The 27636-nt window shown below is 42.2% G+C and overlaps 1 protein-coding gene across 1 annotated transcript; it reads left to right on the top strand.

The window, feature by feature from the left end:
- The first annotated feature begins 1856 nt into the window (after positions 1-1856).
- Positions 1857-27636, top strand: myh14 (myosin, heavy chain 14, non-muscle). Its single transcript, XM_079227549.1, has 46 exons — positions 1857-1933; positions 5585-5774; positions 7366-7572; positions 8831-8987; positions 9755-9782; positions 10563-10677; positions 10936-10983; positions 11302-11313; positions 12634-12726; positions 12827-12890; positions 13156-13254; positions 13425-13568; positions 13663-13877; positions 13972-14124; positions 14434-14607; positions 14943-15116; positions 15195-15309; positions 15734-15802; positions 16822-17027; positions 17159-17280; positions 17395-17464; positions 17546-17706; positions 18557-18665; positions 19116-19247; positions 19335-19541; positions 19718-19855; positions 19950-20073; positions 20580-20751; positions 20866-21078; positions 21219-21363; positions 21449-21655; positions 22015-22119; positions 22294-22446; positions 22678-22926; positions 23016-23129; positions 23211-23309; positions 23396-23608; positions 23706-23867; positions 23952-24080; positions 24193-24281; positions 24361-24484; positions 24571-24779; positions 25082-25190; positions 25697-25869; positions 26134-26157; positions 26937-27636. Exons 2-46 carry the CDS (start codon positions 5607-5609, stop codon positions 27124-27126), a joined length of 6183 nt encoding a protein of 2060 aa, XP_079083675.1. The 5' UTR covers positions 1857-1933; positions 5585-5606; the 3' UTR covers positions 27127-27636.

Raw genomic sequence — 27636 nt, 5'->3', positions numbered from 1 at the left:
TCCCATACACTTCTCCTCAATGGTTTCCATGTCCTATTTATAGGCTGCGTGATGGGCCATGTCATTCACCCTGCCTCCATTTTTAACTTGAACTTACTGCACCATCACTTTAACTACTAAAGCGCTTTTTAAAAAACCCTGAAAGAAATGGACAGTTGGACCATTTGGTAATTTCACTGGTTATCTCGGACTCACTTCAGTGCACACATTTTTAAATCATATGTATTTATAATATACATAGTGTAAAATGCATAGTACACTGTAATACTACATATAACTGGAAGTAAAAGCTGTGACTACCTTTCCTATGTTAAACTTGTAAAGAGAAAGATAAACCCTTTAACACTGAAATGTAATTTCAGAACTGCCTCAGGCACCGAGCACGCTCAAATGAAACTGAACTGTGTAGAGCAAATAAAACACGGGGATGGAATTGCAATTATTGGTTTCTTCTTTATTTATTCTCTGTGTAGCTCGCGGGGAACAGCTATGAGCATTTTGAAAATGTCATTGTAATTTACTCTTTTGTAATTTAACTTTTTTGCATTTACATTGAAGAGCTCTAACTTCTTTTTTTTTAGCAAAATGTTGTATGAGAATATGTGAATGCAGATTATATTATAATCTCCTTACTCTTACAATTTCCTGCCTGCCAGATATTAAGACTCTTATGGACACGTAACCAAATGATCAAGTCTTGTTTTGTCACAGAAAGAATGTCAACTTTCTTTTTCCTGTTTAATGTCCACAACTATATTACACTGTCGCAGAATACAGCCGGAACCCTGAACCAAACAATTCATTTTTTTTTTTACAGGAAGAATGTTAAAACCTGCGGATGTAAATAAAATGAGTTATAACAGAATTGAACCACTTTGACAGTTAAAGTTTTTATTTCTTTTGTGTTATCAAAATTACCTGTAAAACTCACTGTAAATCACAGTTGATAAATCGGAAGAAAAAAAAACCCATGTGCAAAAATCATAATAACCGTATACTGATCTTTATATTCTATATGTTATGTTTAAAAACATGGGCCTATAGCCTGTCATTATTTGGCAAATGGTCATTTTAAATGAGTAGCCCATGAAAAAAAAAAAGAAGTAAAAAATAAAAAACGGTTAGAATCGTGACTGATATAAAACATTTCAGAAGATAAAGCTATGACTATACTATGACATTATATTTTATATTGGTGTAACTATTTACCGAAAGCCCAGAAACCTGGCACCTCGGGGACTCGGGTTCATTCGGATTTTCTGGGTTGATCTGAATCACGCGCCTGGAGTCAGATCATTCCAAGCAAACCGCCGGTTGTGTTACTTTGGGGATTCGAACAAATCCGATCCCAGATCTGTGTCTGCGGACACTCGCCTCCACTGAGTGGTAAACAAAGGGCGCGCAAATCTCCCTACTCTAGCGCGAGAGTGCCGCACGGGCACCTGCTGCAACGCCTCGGTTGGCCGTTTGACGCGTCTGTCACACGTAGCCCCGCCTCTTGTCCGTTAGCATTGGTTACCGGGTGAGATTCTTGCGCTACAGTTAACGCTATTCGTCGCCGCTAGCGTGTCATGCCAGTTTTAGGGCGGGAAGCTCCCGTCGTATTCATGAGGCGGGTCTTACTGCTCAGTTGTAGATTTTGATTGGAGATATTTCTCCCTGAGGCGTGACTAAAACCCGTCTCCTCGCACCGGGTTGGTCTCCTAGCAGGAAGCCGTGTCCCGCGCTGAAGCCGTCGCTCTGCCCTCACTGCCCTCCGTTTTATTCTCCTCGAGAAGTGTGAGTGCGGCTCCGGCGACAGAGCGGTGCAATGATAAAAGCCGCATATGCGGTAGGCTACACACCTATCAGGCAGGAAAATACCCACGAAACATCCTGAACTCGGCTCTCCTCGCGCCACCGCCTTATCCACGACTCAGACCGCAGCCTGAAGGTGAGATATTTAATTGCCTTTAATCTAATCCAGCTCGTAAATAGCCAGTGTGATACCCTGAACGGATCATATTTCAGTGTGGCTGGCTAACCTCGCTAGGCTGGTCAAGCTACATGCGGTGGCATTACGCCTAGAAATGAACCGTTTGGTGGGGCTCGAGACACCGGTCTGGTCTTCATGTTCGCCTTCATAGACCGGCTTACATCGAGATGACCTGAGGTCTGGCCAAGGAAAACGGTGTCTGTCTAATGTCCATGTTAGAAGGGATTTCGACCCATATAATTAAAATGTAATGGCCTACTGTGATCTTTGTGTTATTAATTAATCATACCTAGTATTTTTTCTCTCCAGTGAGAATGGCTCGGTTATGTCGCTCCCATATTTATGTGGTTCAGAGTCAATTAAAGGCTGGGGCTCGTGATGTCCCACGTCTTGTGTTCAAGGTGTGGTTGCCTTCGTCAGTGTATGTGTTAGAGCTACAGACCTGAAACACATGTAATGTATAGATAGGGGTCACGTCACAGCTGTACTGGTCTGTAGCCGCTGTAATTATCATCATAGCCAGTGGCTTAATAATGTCACCTCTCCTCGCTGTCAGATAAAGTGCGCCGATGACACAATACTATCACCGATGCAAAGATGAAGAAAAAAAGGCGTCTCCTGCTCCCTTCACTCTCGTTTAACACACGCACAATCACGCCCAGGCACCCACAAATTATTCACACATTAATCACACACACACACACACACACACACACACACACACACACACACACACACACACACACACACACACACCCCACAAGACCCCCGCATTGAATGACCTCAGTTCAGACTCTGAAGGTATTGTCTGTGGGCTGTTGCTATGGAGTAGAGCAGTCAGGTTTTGGCAACTCCAGCTGCTGCAGGACGAGTTTGCTGGTCAGTCCAGGCTGTATTGCGACAATGTGTGCGTGCGTGTGTGTGTGAGAATACTTGCTTTAGGGGAATTAATAGTATCTATGGGAGTCGGCAGCATCCTACACTGCAGCTCATGTGTTGGGGGTGCAAAGTCTTCTTTTATGATTGCTGTTATATACGATTACAACTTATTGTTGACAAAACCTATGAAAAGACCAAAATCCACAATTAATTCATGATGATGATAACGATGAAGAAGTATTCCCTATGTAGCCAAATACATTTGTATTTCATTTGTAAGTATGTCTCCACTGTTCACACATCAGGGGCTTTTTCAATACCTCAAACTAGATTATTCACACACCCCATATATCTTGTCCTTCTGAGGTAACTAGTTACTGCAGTGCGAAATACATTTGCTGAAAATAGTCCCCAACAAATGCATATATACTCCTGCTTTAGTTACATTTGCTAAACATTTGGTTCACTAACTACAGCTACTACTTCTAGTAAATCAAAGGCCACAAAACCACATATTTGTAACCAGTTTGAAAACGTCATAGGAAAAAATGGGCTTGAGATTCAGTTCCACAGACGGAGTAGAGAACTCGTAAAGTATTCAAAGATGGACTACAACATTGTTGGTATTGGTCTTTTCAAGGGATTTGTTAACAACAAGTAACGTCAGCCGTTAAGAACAGGTGCACAACTATTTTATACCACTTAGGGATCACATATTTCCCATACTTGGTAGCTGGGTGGTGGCGACTCTTTTGTCAACATGTATCCACACCCAGAGTTATATTGGAGTAACAGGTATGGTTAAGGCAGGGTTGAGGACCGGGCCCTGTCATGAACAGACAGAGTGGAAAAAACTGACACTGAGACACACAGCAGGAATCAAGCCAGATGACATACCTGCAGAGGCGTGGAGACGCCTAGTATTGAACAGGCCGGCACAATAGCCTACCTGTCTGATCAAAGTTGACATTCTCATCCACTGAGTTGACTGAAGAGGACATTGTGTCAAATCATTCCTCCACAAAGCCTCATTTTGATCACCATAATGATCATTTTGATGTTAACACTTCACCAGCTAGCTCATCAAACAGCACATTAATCCAACAACAATCGGAGCGTCGCAGAGTTCCAGTGGGAACGCTTAAAAGGTGACATTTCTGCGTCGGTTTTAGTTGCCACATGAAATTCAGGTTATCAGATTCCATAGATTCAGATGAAAATATCCATCTTCCTGGTCTCCTAGAAAAGTAGTAGTGTAGATAAGTGTAGTAGCTATGTAATTGGTCCATTAATTAGACTGTGGCTTCATTGATGTTGGCTGGGTAACATATTATTCTTAATTTGATATTGTGATTTGAGACTAGATGGCTTATTTGATTGTAGATATTGTAATATGGTAAAATGGCATACATGTTAGTTTTGTTTCTTTTCCTGGTTTTAAAGGTGTATTACAATAAAGTTATGTCATTTTCTAAACTTACCAGTCTTTTCTAGCTGTTGAATTCTTGGCCTTTACCAACTTAATAATTATATCCACATTACTAATTATTTTTGTTTTATTGCAAAAGCATATCGTTGATATTGAGGTATTTGGTCAAAAATATATATCTTTTTATTTATTTCTTATTTTCTTCAGATCGCCCAACTCTACATGAATGGCAATAACCTTGTGTAACATTCAGTTAATAACATTTTGATTATTGAATTATCTACGGATTAACTCCTTGATTCATTGTTTGGTGCTTTGAAAGTTGGTAAGAAATCCCCAACACAAGTTCTAAGAGACCATAGCAATATCTTAAAATGACTGCAAGTTTAAAACCCAAAGATATTTATGTTCATAAAAAAAAGATATCATGCATGATATCTTGGGCTATTGCTAATGCTGTGTGTACTGTGCATTGACAGTTACAATTAAATGGTCATCGTGTGCCATCGTGCGTCGAGCTGCAATTAGCACATCAGAAACAATGTTACTCCTACTCGCCTCAATGAAAGGTTTTGGAGTCAAAAGTACAAAAGAACTACTCTCACAAAATCACTGTGCATCATTTCTTAGCTGTCGGAGCAAATCTTGAAACATCCTGTTGTAGCGCCACAGTCCCTGACTGGAGGTTGCCTTTGTGTTTCAGAGTAGCAACCACTGCTAGCTACTGTCACCTCCTCTTTCACAGGATACTGGATCCACTGTGTCCACTAGTTCTCAGTGGGGGCTTCACTAGAGTATTATCTCTACTGAGTGGCCTGCAGTAGAAGCATACTTCATTCTCATTCAGTTAACAATAAATTCAGCCCATCTTTTTCTCTCTCCTTGCCATCCCTCCCCCTCTCACTGTCATGTCAGTTTACTCAGTCGATTGATGAATCTCGCTCTTCTTCCACCCTCCACTTCTCCACCCACCGATTTCTCTGTCTTCCTTCCTCTCTTCTTCTCCTTGATTTGCTGTCTTTCAATTAGGCCATTCCTGACCCACTCTTGAGCTGGATAAGGCCTGCATGCTATTTGCGTGCTACTACTGCTCTTATTTTATGTTTGGGTGCACATGGAGTATGTGTGTGTCTTCGTGTCACAGAATCACATCAGTGTCACTGTCCGACAGTCCTTCACTTCATCTTCCGTGCTCCAGTTTTAAGCCTCCCACAAGACAGTAGTCGTGTGACAAAAAAGAAGTGGCTCAAGACAGGCTCACTTTTTATTGTTAATCTTTTTTTGTTTCCCGTTCTTTCTAGTGCCAGTAGAATAGAAGGAGCCATGTCCAAGCCAACGGGAGGCGGTGTCAACGATGTCACCCACTTCCTGGCATCAGGGGGGGCAGCGCCAGGGTCTCCCACCTCCAAATCTACGTTCTCCGCCGCCAGCCAGGCCGACTGGGCGGCTAAAAGGCTGGTGTGGGTGCCGTCAGAGAAGCATGGCTTTGAGGTAAGGCGGGTACAGAGAGCAATGTATGGCTGTATGTTTTTAGTTTCCAACAAGCACGAACATTAAATTAAAAATCATATTGGATGTGAATAGATTTAACCTAAATGAATGTTGGATTTCAGGGCTAAATGGAATTTATTTTTTAAAAACATGTTTTCCACTATCTTAGTATTATTACTCTGGTAAATAATTAGCTCCATGTGTGTCTTCGATTGAAGGTGTGTCAAATAGGTGAGGCAGAGCAGCACAGCGTGTGGGAACGTTTTGTATGTGTGTTGCCATATCTTTGTAGGTTTCTTTTCCCATGACAATACCCTATTTTCTATGCTTTCCCTCGACCTTTAGATTCCTTAATATGCCTTGTGATACTCTATAACAAATTTAGGCCTAATGACTATCACAAGGCCCATGTTGTAATATTTGTTTGTTGTTACATTTTTACTTGGTACTTGTGTCATGCACATTTATATTGGTGCATATTGTAGGATGTGAGTGTGACATATGAAGTTGATGTCCTATCTGAATCTCCCTCTCTCTTCTGCAGTGGTTTCACAGTAAGCTCTATGAATAGAACAATACTCTCCTTCAGCCTCCTAATGTTAAGAGGCCGTTGTGGCGACACTGACTTCATTTTACACTCATGATCTGAGAATGGCCCTGTAGGACAAACGCACACATACCAAATATACAAATTCATACAGTATAGCACACAGACTTTTAATATTCTGAGCATGTAGTTCAATCTGTGACTAATATGCACCCACACACAAACAAGCACATATGTTGTGTGTTGTGCATGTTAAGTAGAGATAATACAGTGTAGCAGATCACAGTCCTGTGACCTGGTCAAAATCAGAGTTTACTACTTCCTGTCCGAGCACAAGACCAACAGCAGGACAAGAGAGGTCCTCTTTTCTGGCGCCATCTATTCTTGTCTGCTGTCGAATACAATGACTACTCTTACTCCAAAGCTCTCTGGCAGGAATTCTGTCAAACATTTTCACAAATATATTTATGTTTGCTTCATTTTATATGAATGCCAGCTCAGTTACTGTAGAATAAAGTAGTGTTTTGTGTTATGGCCCAGTGCCTACAAATAAACAGCATGGCTACTTTGATTTTCATTTTTGATGCTACAAAGCCTTTTTTCATAGATGTTCTGCCTTCTAAATAGTTGTTAACTTCTATTGTTTTTGATGCAGAATGAATGAATTTGTCCAAATCTTGAAACTTGATGATGACTGGTAACTTTAATTCAAGTCATCAAAGGAAGATGCTAAATCCAATATTCAAGACATCTGAGAGGATCTGAGAAATTATATAAATTCACGATAACTCCTTCAAGAGATGGATTTTTATTTGATTATTCTGGAATTGATTTACAGACGGCATATTTTGTAAATGCATTGCTAATTGTAAAATGGTCACGTTGACAACAATACATGCAGATATTATATTCACCGTGGTGTTTTACTTCACTAAAGCAAGTTTAAAGTCTCTGCAATTTGAATCTCACATTGAACAGAAACTCTTTCTTTCTTCATCTCCTATAATGTCTTTTTTACATCTCTCTCCCTGCTTCCATCCCCAGTCGGCCAGCATTCGAGAGGAGCGCGGTGATGAGGTGGAGGTTGAGCTGACAGACAGTCAGAGGAAGGTGACTCTGTCCAGGGAGGAGGTGCAGCGGATGAACCCCCCGCGCTTCAGCAAAGTGGAGGACATGGCCGACCTAACCTGCCTCAACGAAGCCTCGGTGCTGCACAACCTGAGAGAGAGATACTACTCAGGCTTGATCTATGTGAGTCGACGGAACTATGAATTCATGAGGCGGTTAACTCGTTCACAGCACATAACTAAGAAAGAATCTGTGGTCCCGGTTCTCATGCATATGTTCACATACGTGCATTGCGTACATTTGTGTACAGTACAGTACAAGCATGTGTCGGCTCCTCTGGCATCTCTTGTGTAACCGATATGGTATGCAAGAGAGGTTTGGAGTCGGTTTACAAAGTTGTGTGTCTGTGTGGTGGCAATGGGAGGCATCTCCAGTTTCTCCTGCAGAAAAAATGGGAGGAGAGTGGAGAAAAGAGATATGAGTAGGATATGATAGATAGGAGTGGAAGTTATAGTGGTGAAAGCCAATGATAATTGACATACCCAGGAAGCATCGTAAAGTAGAATAATACATAGGCAATTAGATATAGTTAAGCTGTCATTTAATGGGATAAAGTAATGGCGGATCATGCTGAGAGTGAAGATTAAGGTACGAGCAGGGATAAGTTGTTGGAATGTCTTCGAGAGGCTATTCCAACAACCTATCTCGAGAGGCGTGTTACAGTGTGATAAGATAAAGTGGTTTATGTATCATCATGAGGATACATATACCAATCTACAGTTGGAATCCATTATGAGAATATTAACACGTCACTAACTGAGTAGTGCTGTGTAGAAAATACAATCACTGGTTACGTATGTGGGTTAATGGTGCAGGAGTCTATCTTTGGTATTTTTAGTATCTAATTAGGATACAGACCATTTACATTGTGAATGTGATGAATGTTTTGATGTGTATGAAGCAGCAGTCTGGAAATGGAGGGTTTTTTTTGCTTGTCTGCTTGTGGTATTTACAATTCCCTGAATGTTCAGATAAGGTTTCCCTGTGTCACAATAAGTAAGTTGAGGTAATGAGGAAAAATGGTGCTGGCTTACGTAATATAATTAATCAAGTAGAGTTGTATTGAGCGCTTCACACTTGGTTTACCGCTGTTCTTTCTGCTGAAACAGTAGTTTCATAAGAATATGCTACTCCTGCAGTTATTAAACGGGAGAAGTCAAACCACCCACAATTATTGACAGTCTCCTTGAATCGAGCACAAACCACTTAACTCAAGTGATTGAGCATGTGGACAGAGAAAGTTCAGTCAAAAACAGAAGGTTATCAAACAGACCTAATGCAAAGTGATGCAGATTTATTCTGACTGGACAGATGAAAGGCTCCATGGACTGCACTGTGAGGATTGGGTCAATGTAAAGCTCTCTGTTCTGTGTTTTTCCAGACATATTCAGGGCTGTTCTGCGTAGTGGTGAACCCTTACAAGAACCTGCCCATCTACACAGAGGCAATCGTGGAGATGTACCGGGGCAAAAAACGCCACGAGATGCCTCCCCACATCTACGCCATATCAGAGGCCGCCTATCGCAGCATGCTACAAGGTACCCAACACTATCTGGGACCTCTGACTCCTGACTAACTCTGACACTATGTCGCTAACCTATAGATCTGCTATCAGCTCAGCTAGCCTGAAACGTGATACTGAATTCCATCTGTGATCTTTGAGCGCTATTTGAAGGTGTGGTATATTCTTGACTCGTGGCTGTTATCAAAAGCCTTAAAAGGGAAAACAAGATCGGCAAGATGGTATTTTTTCGCAACAGAGATGTCTAGGTGTGGCACTCCCACAGATATGTCAACATAGAATATTGGTTGTGGGGATGATAGTAAACAAATATGCTCACGATGCATGACTGACATTGATTAGGCCCTACCTGTCACGTTGAGCTCATGAGTGTTCAAAGCAGTTAAGATCCGATTGAGCACTGTCTGCGCCTCCGGGTGTCTTCCCGAAATAATAAACCAGGCCAGATGAGACTTTGTTTGCCACCTCCCGTCCTCCTCAGGGTAGGTTGTGGGTGTGTTACCACAGTGACTGAACCTGTAGGACCAGTACGAATTCTACACTGAAAGTGTGGGAATCTTGATCAATACATGGCAATGTTGCAAACAATGTTCACCCATCGACTACCAATGTTGTGTGGTTTAGCAGCCTGTGTGTTATTTCAAGGCATCAAATGTCAACATGCGTAGACTTTCAAATAGTCTGGATACTTGTAGATGTGTCATGTTGACATTAAACTGCATGTTTAACATTCATCTCATCTACCTGTCACTCATTTGTCTTTGCAATGTTTTTCTCTTACAGACAGAGAAGACCAGGCAATCCTCTGCACGTGAGTAGCCTCCTGTAGGACGCAGTGTGTCTGTCTGTGAATGCTGTTAGTCTAGGTTAAACACTCACTGTGCTAACTGCTCTGCTTCTCTCATTCGTTTTTATGCAGCTAATAACACATCTGTTGTTTTTTCATGCAAATGTACAAATGCAGGACGTATCAATGTTCAAACTGGTGTCCGTTAAAGCCAGAAAATGATATCTTACCAAAAGTCAGGCCTGTGATGTGAATGCATCCCCTTGTCTGTTTGTACCCATAATTTGCCAACCTACCTGCTTGCCTGAGGACTAGCCAACCGTCTCTCTGTCATCATGTCTTCCTGTCAGACTCTTCCTGTTATTGTCAAGGATCCCACTTTAGGCTATTCTTGAATCAGTGTATTTGGGACAAGGTGTCTGCTTCTTTTAGATATTTTACAGTTGCTATTTTTACTCCATTCGCCTTCGTTCTTCTCCAAAAGCAACAAATCTGACAGCCTGTATCCTCCACACCTGCTTTGTGTTTAGACCTGTGGCTTTGAATGCACTGCATGGACTCTATATTTATGGGTGTAAGGAATGAGTGTTTGGCCCTTGTACCTGTGTGTTCTTTCTTTTTTAAATGCATATATATAATGTGTGTGTATATATATATATATATATATATATATATATATATATATATATATATATATATATATATATGTGTGTGTGTATATATACTGTATCTATATTGTATATGTTGAAGATGAACTGTTTTGCAAAGATAATGGTATTTATTGTGTATGTGTGTGTGTTGCAGAGGCGAGTCTGGAGCTGGGAAAACAGAGAACACAAAGAAAGTCATCCAGTATTTGGCTCATGTTGCCTCCTCCCATAAGGGTGGCACGCTGGGTAGGAACAAGGAAGCTGCACAGGTATGTCACAGTAACTACAGAAGTAAAAATGTAATGGAGCAGCTGGAAAAACAACTTAGAAAAAAAGAAGGGCCCTCAAGGAACATATAGAATGAAGGGGGGAGGAATAACAGGAAAGATGGTGAAGAAGCATTGAGGAGAAACAGATAAAAGATAAGGAAAATAAATATGACGTAGGATGAGGCTGTAGGACGCTAACATTAAATCCCCACTTTATCTTCTTTCTGCATTGCTTCTTTCTCTTTCCTGCATACTAAGATGGACGGCTCTAAGTCCTTAACAAGAGGCAGTTCTTTGGGGAACAAGGTGAGTTAACTCTTTCCTGTTGTCCTGTCCTGTGCTTTTTTCCCTTCCTATTTCCTGCTTAATGAACTCCACAAAGATACAGACTAACCAACAGAGTAGCCTTAAACTTTAACACCAGTGCTGATGTGGTTCCTCATAACAGTCAGGCCTTGTACAGTATATTTGATTTTGCTTGTTTGTATTCCTTTATTTGTTGTTGTTGTTGTTATTGTTGTCTTATTTGTCTTTTTTTGTTTGTTTGTTTATCCCATCCATATATTCGCCCATCCACTCTTTCTCCTCCCTCCTAAAACTTCATTTCCCTCCCCAATTCGTCAGAGTATGCAATATGTGAGTATGAAAGCATTATATAAGACAACTTGGGGTATATTTATTGGAAGTTACTTTTTGTAGAATATTTACCAGAGCTGAAATGATTCTGTTGCTTCATAACAAGAATCATTTCTTCAGTGCTGTTTTTTTTTCTGGGTCTTCAGTTTTGGCTCGTTTTATTGTGTGGCTATCCCATTCCCAGTGACTTGTAAATGCCACAGCTTTTCATTTCTGCTGGAGAGATTTTAAGTCCATGAACTGTTCGGTATGTGTGTATGGAGAATGAGTGCAGATCTGGTTGCCACAACCATCTATGTGAGTGTGTAGCAAGTGAACAACAGTTTTGTTCACATGTACAGTGTGCACTATAAAAAGTGCTGACCATGTGTATGTTTGTGTATCTGTCTATGGGGATGGCTTGTCGGCATTCTTCGACAGTTTTTTACAGTATAACCACCTCCTGTAGCTACAGTAACTCCCTACATTGGCTGCTGCTGATGCCGCGTCAACAGAAGCTGCACTGGCAATGCCACAGCTGCAGTAATGCATTGCAGCTAGCAGTATGATGTTAGCATTTTCAATCTGTAGCTTCCCTCTGCTGTTGTTTTTCTACAACAGTGGTTCTCAACTGACTCTTGTTGTTGGTTTCTAGAGATTGCCTTTTAATAATGTAGGAGATTAAATTTGAATTGATAAAATGTAACACAAGATTGATACAGCAGCGTATTGCTGCTAAACGTATGACAGAAAAAAGAAAAACAGATCAGTAAGACATTGTAATGTAAAATGTGTATCGTTATAACAAGATTTCTTTCACCTTATAACAAGGAACTTTTTCAACATTTTAAAGTAGTGCTACTGATTTTGTTATAACATGAAATGCTTCACGTTGTAATGTGTTAAGTTCATAATGTAATAACGTAAAAATATCTTGCAATAATGTGAAAAACATCTTGTTATAACACAAAATATGCGTTATAACGTGATACTGATACATTTTTCACTTTCTTGCTTAGCAATATGCATCAATATGCTGTCATATTGATGCCCTTATTGTTGATTGCTAAACTTATGAGGGCCCATTGCTTTTGTTAATGTTAAGAATCTTTTGTTTCATGGTCTGGGGATGGTATGTGATTGTTGATGCTATTTTGGGCCCTAAAATACACCATTTTGTATCACTGCTCTTCAAGGATGAGTCACACTTTTGTCGGTACTCCAAAGAGAGCAGAATTAGATGGTGCATTTTAGCAGATAGGACCGATGGAAGTTTTTTTTGTTGAGGCTGTTGACTTAGTTGTGCTGTTAATCTGATCTGATGTCTCTTGTTTGTATCAGGGCGAGCTGGAGAAACAGCTCCTGCAGGCCAACCCCATACTGGAGGCCTTCGGCAACGCAAAGACTGTCAAGAATGACAACTCCTCTAGATTTGTAAGAACAGATAATGTTTATTACCTTCTGAATCTATCCTCAGTTTGATAATTTTCCATAGAAATCCACTGAAACATAAAAAACACTTTTTCTTTTTCAGGGTAAATTCATCCGCATTAATTTTGATGTGGCGGGGTACATTGTTGGTGCCAACATCGAGACCTGTATCCTTTGACATGACTCCAATGTTTTTGAAAAATTAATACACTCTTGCTCTTTCAGTAAGCTGCTTCATTTACAGCATAGTTTGGCGACTTTGTCCATTTATTGTTACACTTAACACTTAATCAACAAGTTGATTTATGAAACTCTGGTTTATGGAGTTGTCTCTTTTAGGGTGTTCATTTAAGAACATGTGCAAAATAAATTGCATCTTTTAAAGGTGTACACATATATTATACGGATATGTCCATGACTATACAAATCCAGACCTCCTTGAAAAGTCCCGGGCCACCCGTCAGGCCAAAGATGAGAGGACGTTCCACATCTTTTACCAGTTGCTGTGTGGAACTTCAGAGGAGACAAAAGGTGAGCGAAAGTACAATAGTCGACCAAAGTGTGATAATAAAATATTGCTATACTGCGGAACATACTGTATGTTATTTTGGTGAAACTGTTTATATGTCCTGCAATATTTGTATTTTCTATTTAAATTGATCTCTCTGTTTTACCTTTTTTATTTGTATTCCCATCCCCAGCGGACCTGCTCTTAGGAACTGCGGAAGAGTACCGCTTTCTCAGTGGAGGCTCCATCCCTGTTTCTGGTCAGAGTGATTCAGAGAACTTCACCCAGACCATGGACTCCATGGTTATTATGGGCTTCAACCCAGAGGAGTCGCTCTGTAAGAGAAAAGAGAAAGTAGTTTGCTTTCTATCAATTGATCTTTGCTATAAATCACCTTCCCTCTCCCTGTCTCTTCCTGTTCTCTTCCTCAGCCATGCTTAAGGTGATCTCTGCTGTGCTCCAGTTTGGGAACATTTCCTTCATGAAGGAGAAGAATCATGACCAAGCCTCAATGCCTGATAACACAGCTGCTCAGAAACTGTGCCATCTGCTGGGCATCAACGTGCTGGAGTTCACCCGGGCCATCCTCAATCCTAGAATCAAAGTGGGTCGAGAGTATGTTCAGAAGGCCCAGACGAAAGAACAGGTAGGCTTTATGTGCATAGGCGTTTGTGCTCATCATGATAAGCGGACATTTGTCCCTGTGGAGTATATCTAACTGTATATCCTTCTTCCTCAAGGCTGACTTTGCTGTAGAGGCCCTGGCTAAGGCCACATATGAGCGTCTGTTCAGATGGCTGGTCCACAGGATCAACAGGGCTCTGGACCGCCGACAGAGACAGGGAGCCTCCTTCATAGGCATCCTTGATATCGCTGGATTTGAGATCTTCCAGGTTTGTTCATGTATTGATGATGTGTTTGTTTAAAGTAGGTTATTTATACAATGTTAACATAAGGGATGATGGTGGAACTGATTAGGGATATTTGTGCCTGAGCATTTTCTTTTATTTCTACTTTTTTGAAGATAGCTTACAGTTAGCAGTTAGTACTAGGTTTGGTGAGCATTATAAACATGTAGTTGCCTGGGTTGTCACCAGTGTAATGTCTTAACAAATGGTAGGCATACAAGCGTGTTTATGTTGTTACATAGTTTAAATCACATTAATTATTGAGTCTTTGTTTGCTTTCCCAAATCTCTGCAGCTGAACTCCTTTGAGCAGCTGTGTATCAACTACACAAACGAAAAGCTGCAGCAGCTCTTCAACCACACCATGTTCATCTTGGAGCAGGAGGAGTACCAGCGGGAGGGCATCGAGTGGAACTTCATCGACTTTGGCCTGGACTTGCAGCCCTGCATTGACCTCATCGAGAGACCAGTAAATACACTTGTTGTTTGTATAAAGGATCACACATTATTACCCCATAAATTATTAGAATATAATGTTGATAGTCCATATTCACTTACCATATAAATAGCGTGCATTGGTTGGTGATTAAAGTTCAGGTTGCAGATCAAACCTGTGGCCCAGAGAACCTCATCGCTTCACCACACACACAGATGAAGACCTGAAAGTGAATAGAAGAATAGAAATAGAAATAAAAAACAAAAACATGCAGGCACACACTCTGCTTTGATTCTTTGGCATCCTGAATTACAAAGAATCCCATTTCACTCACAACAAATGGTGTTGTTGTCCCCCGTCTCTGTTAGGCCCACCCGCCTGGTGTGCTGGCCCTGCTGGATGAGGAGTGTTGGTTCCCGCGGGCGACAGACCGCTCATTTGTGGAGAAGCTGTCTACTGAACAAGGCACCCATCCAAAGTTCTTCAAACCAAAGCAGCCACGTGGAGAAGCTGACTTCGCCATCATTCACTATGCTGGCAAGGTATCCCATCATTACCATCTTTTCATGTCGGCCATCTTTACTGTTCAAAGTCATCAACTCCCCTGTAATGTATCTCAGGTGGACTACAAGGCACATGATTGGTTAGTGAAGAACATGGATCCTCTCAACGACAACGTGGCGTCTCTTCTCCACCAGTCGTCTGATCATTATGTCTCAGAGCTTTGGAAGGAGGGTGAGACTGATTTACTACCACGTTCTTTCACCACCATGTACAGTAAACCTTTAAAGCGTAGACTTGATACGTCTACAGCATTTTAACTAAATGTACATTTAACTGAAAGACTGAGTATTGTTATGCCCTGCAATTCTTTTTCAAGCTTGTCACGTATAACTAATGAAGCTTTCTGGTGCATAATGTACTAATTTAACTGTATTTATCTTTCTTTCTCTATCATGCAACTATTCTATCTATCTGCTGTCTCTCACTTTCTGTTCAACTCTCCTCCCTCTGGTTCTCTCCTATGTCCACTTGCTCTTGTCTCTTTTCCTTCTGTTCTTTTCTTTTCCCTCTCCACTAATTCGGTGCTCGCTTGGGCTCCATCTTTCCTACCCTTTTTTCTTTCTCCCTGTGCCTTCCTTCCTTCTTCCTGCATCAGATATTCAAACTCTTCCTCGTGTGTACTTCTTTGACTCGTATGCCACACTACAGGCTAATGGCTCTGACAGTAGGTTTTTCTCCTCGTCTGTGTCACACTCGCATTCCTCATTCCCACCTCTGCTTACATTACTCCTTTGTATTCTGTCTGCCCGCTGTTTGATTGTAGTGTGCCATTTTAGTTGTAGTTTCTAGTTTATATGTCATGTTGTCTAATTCTCATACTATCACTGTGCTGTTTGTTCAGTTGTTCTCTCTTTTCTCTCTCACCAAGTTTGAGCTTTTAGTGACAGTGCTGTGCTTGTGTGATGTAGCTTTTTCCATTCATAAAGAAGTAATCCACCATGGTTGTGTAGAAATTGGAAAGTGTCATGGTAGCAGCATGCTCATTATTAGTCACAAAAAACTCATTCAGGATCACATAAGAGTTGTGTTGCACAATACTGCCACAAACAACAGCCTGGAGTGGTTTCATGAAAACCAGCTAGGCAGAAATATGATCCTGAAGGAGCTCTGGAGGTGCAACATGTTGGCATTCAGTACTAACATTTAAATAGCTACCACAATATTGGTCTAATTGTATTATTAATATTGGCAATTGCCATTTTTCCAAGAGTATATCACGCAACTGTCAAATCAGGACCATAATAAATCATCTTACACTTGTTTTTGTTTCAAATGATAGAATAACAAACCTGCAGGCATGCCTGTCGTGACATGTTTACAACTTGAATACTTTAAAACTTTAATAACTGGTTAAGCTGGACATCTTGTTAGGCACCTGCACTGTACTAAGACTGTGTATGTGTATCTTACTGGCCGATATGGATGGACAAATATATTCTGTTGGTATTTGCTTTGAAACAATATTATTGCATCTCTAAAGAACTCCTCGATTGTTTACCATCTGATATCATCTGTCGATAGCTTGATAGCAGATGTGGAAGCAGTTGTGAAATCATAATGCCCATGCTATAAGTGTGGCCTTCCCACATACCTCATCATGCCAAATCTGGCAAACACTCTTTTCATTCCACTAAACTGATAATTGCTGCTGAAACTGAGGCTCTGCACCATGTTTTGGTCCAGTGGACAGGATTGTGGGTCTGGACCAGGTGTCGTCAGGAGAGAACAGCGGGCCTGTAAATTTCGGAGCGGCAGGGCTAAAGACGAAGAAGGGAATGTTCAGGACTGTTGGTCAGCTCTACAAGGAGTCGCTCACGAAGCTGATGGCCACGCTGAGGAACACTAACCCCAACTTCCTTCGCTGCATCATCCCCAACCACGAGAAGAGGGTAAGATGGTGGGACTGGAGAGGCATGTGGACAATGTTTTAAATCAGAAAACACAAGAAAGCTGGAGAAATGTCTGAATTTAACTTTAAATTCTTTTCACTCTTTACTTTCTCTTGTCTCCATGTCGTCAGGCCGGTAAACTGTCTCCCAATCTGGTCTTGGACCAACTGAGATGTAATGGAGTTCTGGAGGGGATCCGTATCTGCAGACAAGGCTTCCCTAACCGCATCCCATTCCAGGAGTTCAGACAAAGGTGGGTGTGTGTGTGTGTGTGTTCATCAAGCACTTTACTCCTGCTAATGATCCTTTTGCGTCTTGTGTCTCTTGGTCAAAAACTCACACTTTCTAAATCTAATTTGTCCTCCAGATATGAGATCCTGACTCCGAATGCTATTCCTCGCACCTTCATGGATGGCAAACAAGCGTCCGAACTCATGGTGAGACAATTTTCACTAGTTGAAAGAATTAAACATACTGTTTAAATGATTAAAATCGCCAACCACTGTTTCTTCGTTCAGATCAGAGCTTTGGAACTGGATCACAACCTGTTCAGGGTGGGTCAGAGTAAAGTCTTCTTCAGAGCGGGAGTCCTGGGTCATCTGGAAGAAGAAAGAGACCTAAAAATCACTGACACCATCATACGCTTCCAGAGCGCCTCCAGAGGCTATCTCGCACGCAAGTAAGAGCATTACCCAGATAAATCATAAGCAGAGAGAGGTATGATAGATACTGAATAATTGTTCATGTTGGTACATTTTTAACGTTTGTTACACATAAATTGACTTGATTTAACTTGAGTCATCAGTCAGTCAATGTTCACTTTATTCTAATTGGAACTAAAGGGGTAGGAGAAGACAAACATCTAACAATGATGGTGTTTCTCTATAAGGAGCACTCACTTGCTGCTGTTTAGGATGCAGTTTTGTATTTCACTCTTAAAGGAGCGTTAATATTTAATCTTCTGTAAGCCCCTATCAGTGACTCAGGAGTAGCAACCGCAATGACAGCTGTTTGGCCTGTAAAAGACATCAATAATAAAGTTAGATTTATACGATGGTGGCTAACTAATTAAAGGTACGTTTATTTGAATAGCACATTTCATGAAGCAAGGCAATTCAGCTTCACATAATGCATTAGCAACATTAAAATGCAAAGTAAAACTAAGTGTTCCAAATGTCCCAAATGAAGTGTCCCTAGTGATGACCTTGACAAATACAAAATAAAGACTTCTTTATCATTTGCGTTTTTGCTTGACAACAAAATGTCTTGTGATACAAGTAAATAAAGTAATCACTAAGTTGTTGATGTTGATTAATGACCCTGTCAAATGTCTACAGATGTTATTTAAAAATGTCACTTAACGCTCAGAGTTTTAACTTGTCATGTGTTTTGGGTAAAGCGCTAATACCTGACATCTATTTAGTTCTGTACTTTCTATGTTTGAAAAGACATTCCTCTGCCTCTGTAGGTTACCTACACTCACGTATGTGTTTTTGTTGATTTATTGTGGTATTTCTTTTACTTCTCAGATCCTTCTTAAAGAAGCAGCAGCAGCTGAGCGCACTGAGGGTCATGCAGAGGAACTGCTCTGCTTACCTCAAACTCAGGAACTGGCAGTGGTGGCGGCTGTTCACCAAGGTACTGAGCTCAAAACTGAGCAACAAAGACATAAAATATACAATAAACACACCTGCAAGGGATCTCTGACGCAGATGAAACATTTCAGTTTATTTTGCTTTATTTTATTTATTTTTTACTTTGATTTAGTTTCTTTGCACAAAATACAACTATCATTGTTTAAAAAGTTGTGAGGCTAAAAATGTAGAACGAGATATTTAATTACTAGTTGGTGCAGGAAGGAAAATATCTCACAAACAAAACATTATGAACTATAGAGAGCTCAAGTGTATTGGGTATTATAACCTTGCAATTGAAACAATATGTTGTAAAATCAATACAATGGCCGTAGGGCCTTGATAAGGGAAAGAAACATTTAAATAAGCCGGTTACAATAAATAAAATCAAAAGGGATGCAGGTATGGGGATGTCCCTCAGATTGACCTCTGATCCTTATTTTGTGCCAACCAGGTGAAGCCCCTGCTGCAGGTGACCCGCCAAGACGAGGAGATCCAGGTTAGGGAGACCGAGCTCCTGAAGGCCAAAGACAATCTCACCCGAGTGGAGCAGGACTACACAGATCTGGATAAGAAGCATGCTCAGGTAGTAAACCTCCATCTTGTTCTGCTGCCTGTCCACCCCACTGAAATCCTCGCCACTCCTCCTCATGCCGTCTTTGTCACCTTCTAGCTGATAGAGGAGAAGTCGGTGCTGGCTGACCAGCTCCAGGCGGAGGCGGAGCTGTTTGCGGAGGCAGAGGAGATGAGGGCCAGGTTGGCAAGTCGGAAACAGGAGCTGGAGGAGGTGATCGGTGAGCTGGAGAGTCGATTGGAGGAAGAGGAGGAGAGAGGCGTGCAGTTCACCAATGAGAAGAAGAGGATGCAGCAGAATGTTCAGGTTATTTTTTAACCTAATCTAATATGTAAAGAAAAATTAATCCTGACTGACTCATGTTATCTTTCTGCCAGATTTGCTTTGTTCATAAAAACAGAAGTAAATCTGTAACATTACATGAAAATTAAATTTTTTTTTCTCCATTCCCTGTTACTTAAATTGTGTCCTCTCCTTGTCAGGACCTGGAGGAGCAATTGGAGGAGGAAGAAAGTGCCCGACAGCGCCTCCTGCTGGAAAAGGTTACCTTGGAGACCAAAGTGAAAAGTCTAGAAACCGACTTGCTGAATGCAGGGGACCAGAGAGACCGACTCAGCAAGGTGGGCATCACATTATTACTTTTATCATTGTATAGTATACATATTTTTATATGTTCCATGATCCAATACAATGTTGATATTTTTGTCTGAGCAGGAGAAGAAACAGCAGGAGGAGCGTCTGAGCGAAGTGACGGATCAGCTCACCGAGGAAGAGGAGAAAACCAAAAGTCTGAACAAACTCAAGAACAAACAGGAAGCTGTCATCGCTGACCTAGAGGGTAGCTGTCCTAATGTCCTTCCACAACTTACAACTGTACTGTTTCCTGCTGCTTGCTATGATTGGAATACAATTCCATTTTATTTAGAAGATACGCTGATTTTATGTGGAAACTTTTTGTAACATTTGACAAAATTTCTTTATATTTGAAAGACTTTTTATTCAATTATTTTTTTACACAATGTGGCATTGTACAACTTTCCACAACTTTCAAATATTCCACTTCAATATGACTCTTTTTGTCCCAAGAATGAGTAAATGATTGTGATATTATCTCAGTATTAAATTAAAATAATTATTACCATAATTGTAGCCAAATCTAGAGTAATATTACATCTTAGCACCCAACTTTCGAATACAAATCAACCTCCCAACATGGTCAGTCAACTACTCATGAGTTATGACAGTGTCAGTGAATAGAGACTATCCTTGTTATCTAACTTATTTTCAATGTTTTTACCGTTCAAATACTGCAATCTATAATCCGTTGCTTCTACAACTGTGCAGAGCGCCTAAAGCGTGAGGAGCAGGGGCGCTTGGAGCAGGAGAAGTGGAGAAGGAGGATGGAGAACGACTCGGTGGACGCCCAGGAGCAGCTGTCAGACCTGAGTATGCTCTCTGGCGAGCTGAGGGGCAGTCTGGCTCAGAAAGAGAAGGAAATCACCACCCTCCAGGGCCGGTGAGACACAGGGCGACATATATCTGACGCAGTAACACAAATAGAGGCTTGTCATAGATCTTTCACACTACACCCCTCCCTTAATTCACCTTCGTCTTTTGCTGTTTCTGCCAGGTTGGAGGAAGAAGGAGCGCGACGTGCAGAAGCTCAGAGGGCGCTGAGGGAGGCCATGTCACAAGTATCTGAGCTGAAGGAGGAAGTGGAGAATGAACGAGGGATGAGGGAAAGGGCAGAGAAACAGAGGCGAGACCTGGGGGAGGAGCTTGAAGCTCTGAGAACTGAGCTGGAGGACACTCTGGACACCACAGCTGCGCAGCAGGAGCTAAGGTTAAAGATACACACATATATTATCATAAATATAGGCATTAATAGTTCAGTTTCTGTTCTGGACAGGACTGAAAAAGAGAATATAATAAAAAGGGCAAGATCTATACCTCTTTGACCTGCTGCCTCTTCCGTCTACGCAGGTCTCGTAGGGAAGGCGAGTTAAATGATCTCCAGCGGTGTGTTGAAGAGGAGACTCGCCACCACGAGGCCCAGCTATCAGAACTCAGAGTCAAACACAGCAGTGCTATAGACAGCCTCCAGGAACAGCTGGACAATAGCAAGAGAGTAAGAGGAACACACACACATATTCAAAACACACATGCATGTGTAAACATGTCGCTCATCAGGTGCCGTCCATGTTCTCTTCCAGGCTCGTCAATCCCTGGAGAAGGCCAAGTTGGTGATGGAGGAAGAGCGGCAGAATTTGAGCGCCGAGCTCAAGAGCCTCCAAGGGAGCCGCACGGAGAGTGAGAGAGGCCGCAAGAGGGCCGAGAGTCAGCTGCAGGAGTTCAGCGCCCGACTGGCTCAGGCTGACAGAGAGCGGGAGGATAGGGAAGAGCGAGTGCACAAGCTACAGGTGGAAATGAATATAAACACACTGATATTAACCCTTTAAGCCCTAACCCTAACCCCTAATCCTATTTATTGTTTGAGTTGTGTTTAGAGGTTGTACATCGGGATTATATATTATTGTAGCCCTGATTTTTATGTTTAATTTGATACCTAACATGTTTGTTTTCGGGGGGGGGAGAGATTTATACCATGATTTCTTCTTGATTTTCCTGATATAAAAGGGTCCCCCAATTGGGGGACGCTAGGGCTTAACAGGCTACACCTTAAATCTATAGTTTATATTAGTGTGTTCAAATAGGAGTTACTTTGTATGTTTTGAACGTTCTGGTAAATTACCTTTTTCTCCATCTCTGGCTTTTTCAGTGTGAAATTGAGGCTCTCTCCACCAATGTGTCCTCCTCTGACACCAAAACCCTTCGGCTCACAAAAGAGGTCGGCAGCCTGGAGAGCCAGCTGAACGATGCAAAGGTAACAAAGTGAATCACACACACCAGGGTTGATGCAGGTGTGACGTTAAGCAGCCACAGACACTTTTAGCAATTGAGAGAGTAGCAATAGCTTTTTAAAACATCTTCTCAAATGCACATTCACAGGCCTGCCACCAGACTTTGTTTGACGCTCTTGTCTTTTCTTCTCACTCAGGAACTGCTGCAGGATGAAACTCGTCAAAAGATGGCTCTGAGCTCGAGGGTGCGAACGCTGGAGGAGGAGAAGAATGGACTAATGGAAAGACTGGAGGAGGAGGAGGAGAGAGCAAAAGAGTTGACCCGGCAGATCCAAACTCATACCCAGCAGGTAAAAAACCCTCGCAGGCTTTGTTTAACTGCTTCATCTCTTTGAAATAGATGTCATCAATGTTACTGCAGTAAAACATCAAAGCTACCCAAACCCAGTAAAAAACAAACAAACATAGATGTAAACAAAAACATCTCATATTTCCAAGTGTTTCTAACATCCCTTAATACTTCATAATTCACAAAGAGGTCAAACTGATTATAAAGAATTATGAACCCTTCTCTGCTTCAGCTGGCAGAGCTTCGTAAGCAGTCAGAGGAGGTGAACATTGCGGTTGAATCCGGAGAGGAGACACGCAGGAAGCTCCAGAGAGAGCTTGACGGCACCATCCAGAGGGAGCGACAGAAGGAGGAGGAGAAGGATCGGGTGGAGAGGCAGAGGGAGCGACTGAGGGAAGAGATAGAGGACATGACACTTGCCCTGCAGAGAGAGAGACAGAACTGCTCGGCCCTGGAGAAGAGGCAGAAGAAGTTTGACCAGGTTCGAGCCTCATCGATTTGCCGCCATGCACAGGCTGCAAAAATATTTTCTTCCCTAGACCTCTAACCTTGTCTCTGTCACACCGCCAGTGTCTGGCAGAGGAGAAGGCGGTGAGCGCTCGGATGGCAGAGGAAAGGGACAGAGCAGAGGCAGACAGCCGAGAGAAGGAGACAAGACATCTGGCTCTTTCTCGAGCCCTGCAGGTAAACTAATTGAGAGCAGAAATAATTTCCGTTATGTATCTGCGATTGTTGCCATTAATGTTCTTGTGTTTGTGTGTGTAGGAGGCCCAGGATCAGAGGGAAGAGCTAGAGAGGTCCAACAAGCAGCTCCGTTTTGAAATGGAACAGCTTGTAAACCAGCAGGACGACGTCGGCAAGAGTGTAAGAATCTTCCACTTGGGACTCCTTTGTCATTTCTCTATGTCAGTCTTCAGTGAGTCACTGCCTATCATCTGCCCCTGAATCAGGTCCATGAGCTGGAACGCACTCGCAGGAGCTTAGAAACAGAAGCCCAGAACCTGCGGGTTCAGTCGCAGGAACTGGAGGAGGAGCTGACGGAGGCGGAGAATTCAAGGCTGAGGCTGGAGGTCACCTTGCAGGCGCTCAAGGCTCAATTTGAGAGGGAGCTCGGCACCAGCGAGGAAAAGGGAGAGGAGAAGAGGAGGGCGCTCAGCAAACAGGTAAGAGAGAGGAGGGAGAGAAAGGAAAGGAAAATGTGCTGTTGCTGTTCCTCTCTCCAAATCACGCAAAACATTCTTATCCTCCTTCCTTTGCCAGGTGAAGGAGCTGGAAATCCAGCTGGAGGAGGAGAGGAGTCAGCGGTTTCAGGCTGTGTCGGCCAAGAAGCAGCTGGATGCTGAACTACAGGAAGCCGAGGCACAGGTGGAGACAACCGGCCGCGGGAAAGAGGAGGCTGTGAAGCAGCTACGCAGGCTCCAGGTAAAGACATTTTCCCACGCTTTAACATTGATTTTCTGTACTTGTAAATGGCTTGCATTCTAAAAAAGTCTCTATTTGTTACAGGGTCAAATGAAGGAAATTTTGCGCGAGCTGGATGAAAGTAGGTTGGCTCGGGATGAGGTGATCTCACAGTCGAAAGACAACGAAAAGAAGATCCAAACTCTGGAAGCGGAAGTCCTGCAGTTCACTGAAGTGCGTGCATTTAACTGAAACCCAACAGAAATATGAAAACATAATGCTTTTAGAATGATGTTTGTGTTCTGAGTGACTTTAAAACCCTGTCCGCCTTCGTTTGTCTGCGTAGGAGCTTGCTGTATCAGAGAGGCAGAAGAGACAGGCTCAGCAGGAGAGAGACGAGTTGGCCGATGAAATGGTCAACAGCAGCTCTGGAAAGTTAGTACCACTTTACCTTACTATTGTTGGTTGGTATATGGACTTGTGTTGGTTTTACTAAAATGTAATGGCTGTCCAGGACCGCAATGTTTGAAGAGAAAAGGAGGTTGGACTCACGAGTCAGTCAGCTGGAGGAGGAGCTGGAGGAGGAGCAGAGTAATTCTGAACTGCTGGCGGAAAGACAAAGGAAGACTGCTCTCCAGGTACGGTAGATTTACCTTCACACACACACACACATCCCCCACTCTCTGTGTCACCTCATGAGATTGTTGCACTGTTTGCGTTCTAGGTGGAGACTCTGACCGTGCAGCTGCAGGGAGAAAGGACTTTGGCCCAAAAGGCAGAGGCGGCTCGGGAGCATTTGGAGAGACAGAACAAGGATCTGAAGACCCGACTGGGGGAGATGGAGGGAGCAGTGAGGGGCAAGCACAGGCTCAGCGTCGCTGCCCTGGAGGCCAAGATAGATTCGATGGAGGAGCTGCTGGAACAGGAGAGACAGTGAGAGATATTACATGTTACTTTCTTAATTTTCTCATGCATTAACTATAAATTGACAAATAAAAATGCATAAAATATAAATATACATCTGTCGTGTTATACAGGTAGCCAAACTTGAAATAACATCATATTGGGGAATGAGATTTAAAGCCACTCCGTCTATTACAACTATTTTTACCCCACACACACCAAACCATAAACATGATTTTAAACAACTTATATTATAATAAACACTTTCAATTAAATGTGCTGCTTTTGCTTGGTGCAACATGTATCATACAATTAATATTTCCTTCTCTCAGGGAACGAGCTATTGCCAACAAACTGATGCGGAAGACAGAGAAGAAACTGAAGGAGGTGATGATGCAGGGAGAAGACGAGAGAAGACACGCAGACCAGTACAGAGAACAGGTACGAAAATGAACATTATCTACAAGAGGATACACTGAAGAGTATAGCCAGACACACGCCATTAAATATGAATCTAATGGGGGTCAGGTCAGCTGGGAACGCTGCTCTAAGTGTGATCCAGGGCACAAAGAGAGTGTTGAAAAATCATCCTAAAATGAGTGATTTATCCGGCTCGGTCCAACGTAATCCTAATCCCACTCCGGCATCTGTGTGTTCATTGGGAAGCTAGAGCGTATTCCACTCAGACTAAATCCATCAGCCACAGCAGAGACACACTCCCCTACCAAAACATCATCGGTGATAATCTGCCAGGTTTAATCTGACTCCTGATCCCTATCGGTCCTCCTGTTCCCAGACTAATCTCTCTTTTTATATATCTGTCCCCTTCTCCTCTTGTTCCCCTCTTTCCTCCGATCTCTTGTCTCCCCCTGACCTCTGCAATATGCTCCGTCCGTTTCCTTCTCTTCCCCTCCATCTTGACTCTTCTTCCCCCTTCCTTCTCCTAGCTGGATAAATCCATGGTCCGCCTGAAGCAGCTGAAGAGGCAGCTGGAGGAGGTGGAGGAGGACAACTCTCGCTCCAACGCCCAGAAGAGGAAGCTGCAGAGAGAGCTGGAGGAGCTCACCGACACTAGTCAGAGCATGACGAGAGAGATAACTACTCTCCGCAGCCAGCTCAGGTAACCCTGTGTGTGTGTGTGTGTGTGTGTGTGTGTGTGTGTGTGTGTGTGTGTGTGTGTGTGTGTGTGTGCGTGCGTGTGTGTGTGTGTGTGTGTGTGTGTGTGTGTGAGTATTTTCTGTGATTGTATTATAATTTGTTGTTTTGCTTGTTTTAACCCCCCATTAACTCAATATGATTTGTTTTGTTGTGCTCTTTTGTTGCATCCGTTTGTGTCCATCTAACACTGACAAACTGTCCATCTGTCCGTCACACCAACACTCAGCATCCCTGAATGGAAGGCAGATCAGTAGGTCAATGTCAATGTTTGTCATATTTGTATTGTGTGTGCGTGTGTGCGTGTAAGGGTGGAGGCCTAATGCACATTTAGTGCATGTGTTTTTTATTGTTTACCTTATTTTGAGCATTTCATCTGTGATCTGTATTATTCCACTGTTCTTCTGGTGGTTGCTTAAGAACTAATAGCACTTGAACAATCGGTTGTTTGATTGAATTGGATCGACAACCATCAACTAGTAATTAATTAACCATTTCAATAATTTGTCAAGCAAAAATGTAGGCAAACATTGTCTGTTTCCAGCTTTTCAAATGTGACAATTTGCTGCGTTCTTTGTTTTATATGTTTGTGAATTGAGAATCTTTTGTTTTGACAAAACAAGTCATTTGGAAACATCACTTATCAGCAATTAACTATTTTATTTCCCTTTTTAGGCCGAGCAATTTGTCAATTAATTGACAAAGAATCAATAGGGGATATAATTGTTAATTAGCAGCCTTAGTTATAAGTAAGTAAATCATTTACATGCTGCTTTAATGGAAGGATTTCATATTTCACTTTCTGAAGACGAAAGACTTTCCCCTTGGACGAACAGGATCTCAGGGACAAACTGGAGTAGCTTAAAAAGTCTCAAGGGCTTTCTATCTTCCAAAGGTCATTTTCCAAATTCAGCTGTGCGTGGACTTATAATCAGGGTCATAGGTATTTGGACCAATAAGGTTGTTTTTTAGAGAAATGCACTCGACTGGTTCCTCTGCAGGACAAGCTGTAACTCAGTCTCTCTTCACCAGGCGTGCTCCGTTGCCCCTGGCGCTGCGTGGACGCAGAGCGCTGGTCGACGACCTCTCGTTGGAGAACTCTGACTCGGAGGAGCCTCCTGCCTCACCGACCCCTTCCTCTGGACTCCCAGGGACCCCGACTCCCTCCTCTGAACACAGCCTGGACCCTCCGCCGCCATACAGCATCAACCACACAGAGTGACGCACACAAAGACTCAGTTACGAACATAACGCGCACACAAAAATACACACAAACACACACAGTCAGACATCGGCCTCTCACAGCCTCAACTACTCAGGGGTGAAGGCGTAACATAACACAGCACATAACAACACTGTACTTTATAAAAGTAAATTCAAGATGAATACATCAGGCGCTATAACTGTAAAACAACCTCAGTGCAAAACAGAAAAAAAGTGTAAAAATGAAATTTTACAAAGAGGCAACTGGAATTAATTTTTCTTTTGTAACAAACTGTGACATAATTAATGACATTGCAAAGACTAGAAATTTCTACAATACATCTCTGCTGTGCATTTCTGATAAACTAAACTACATTTCCCAGAGTTCTGAGGGGAAAGTGAATTATTATCAACTAATTTCATGATGCTGTACAGTAATTAGAGGGCAGAAAACATTATGGTGGGCACGTCATTTACATTAGGAAGCATTTAAAAGCTAAAGCTAAGCCATGTTTACCCCTTTGATGAG

The sequence above is a fragment of the Taurulus bubalis genome (assembly GCF_910589615.1).
Source record: "Taurulus bubalis genome assembly, chromosome: 12".
NCBI lineage: Eukaryota > Metazoa > Chordata > Actinopteri > Perciformes > Cottidae > Taurulus > Taurulus bubalis.
The sequence above is the reverse complement of the archived record's forward strand: the minus strand, read 5'-3'. Positions and strand labels throughout refer to the sequence as shown.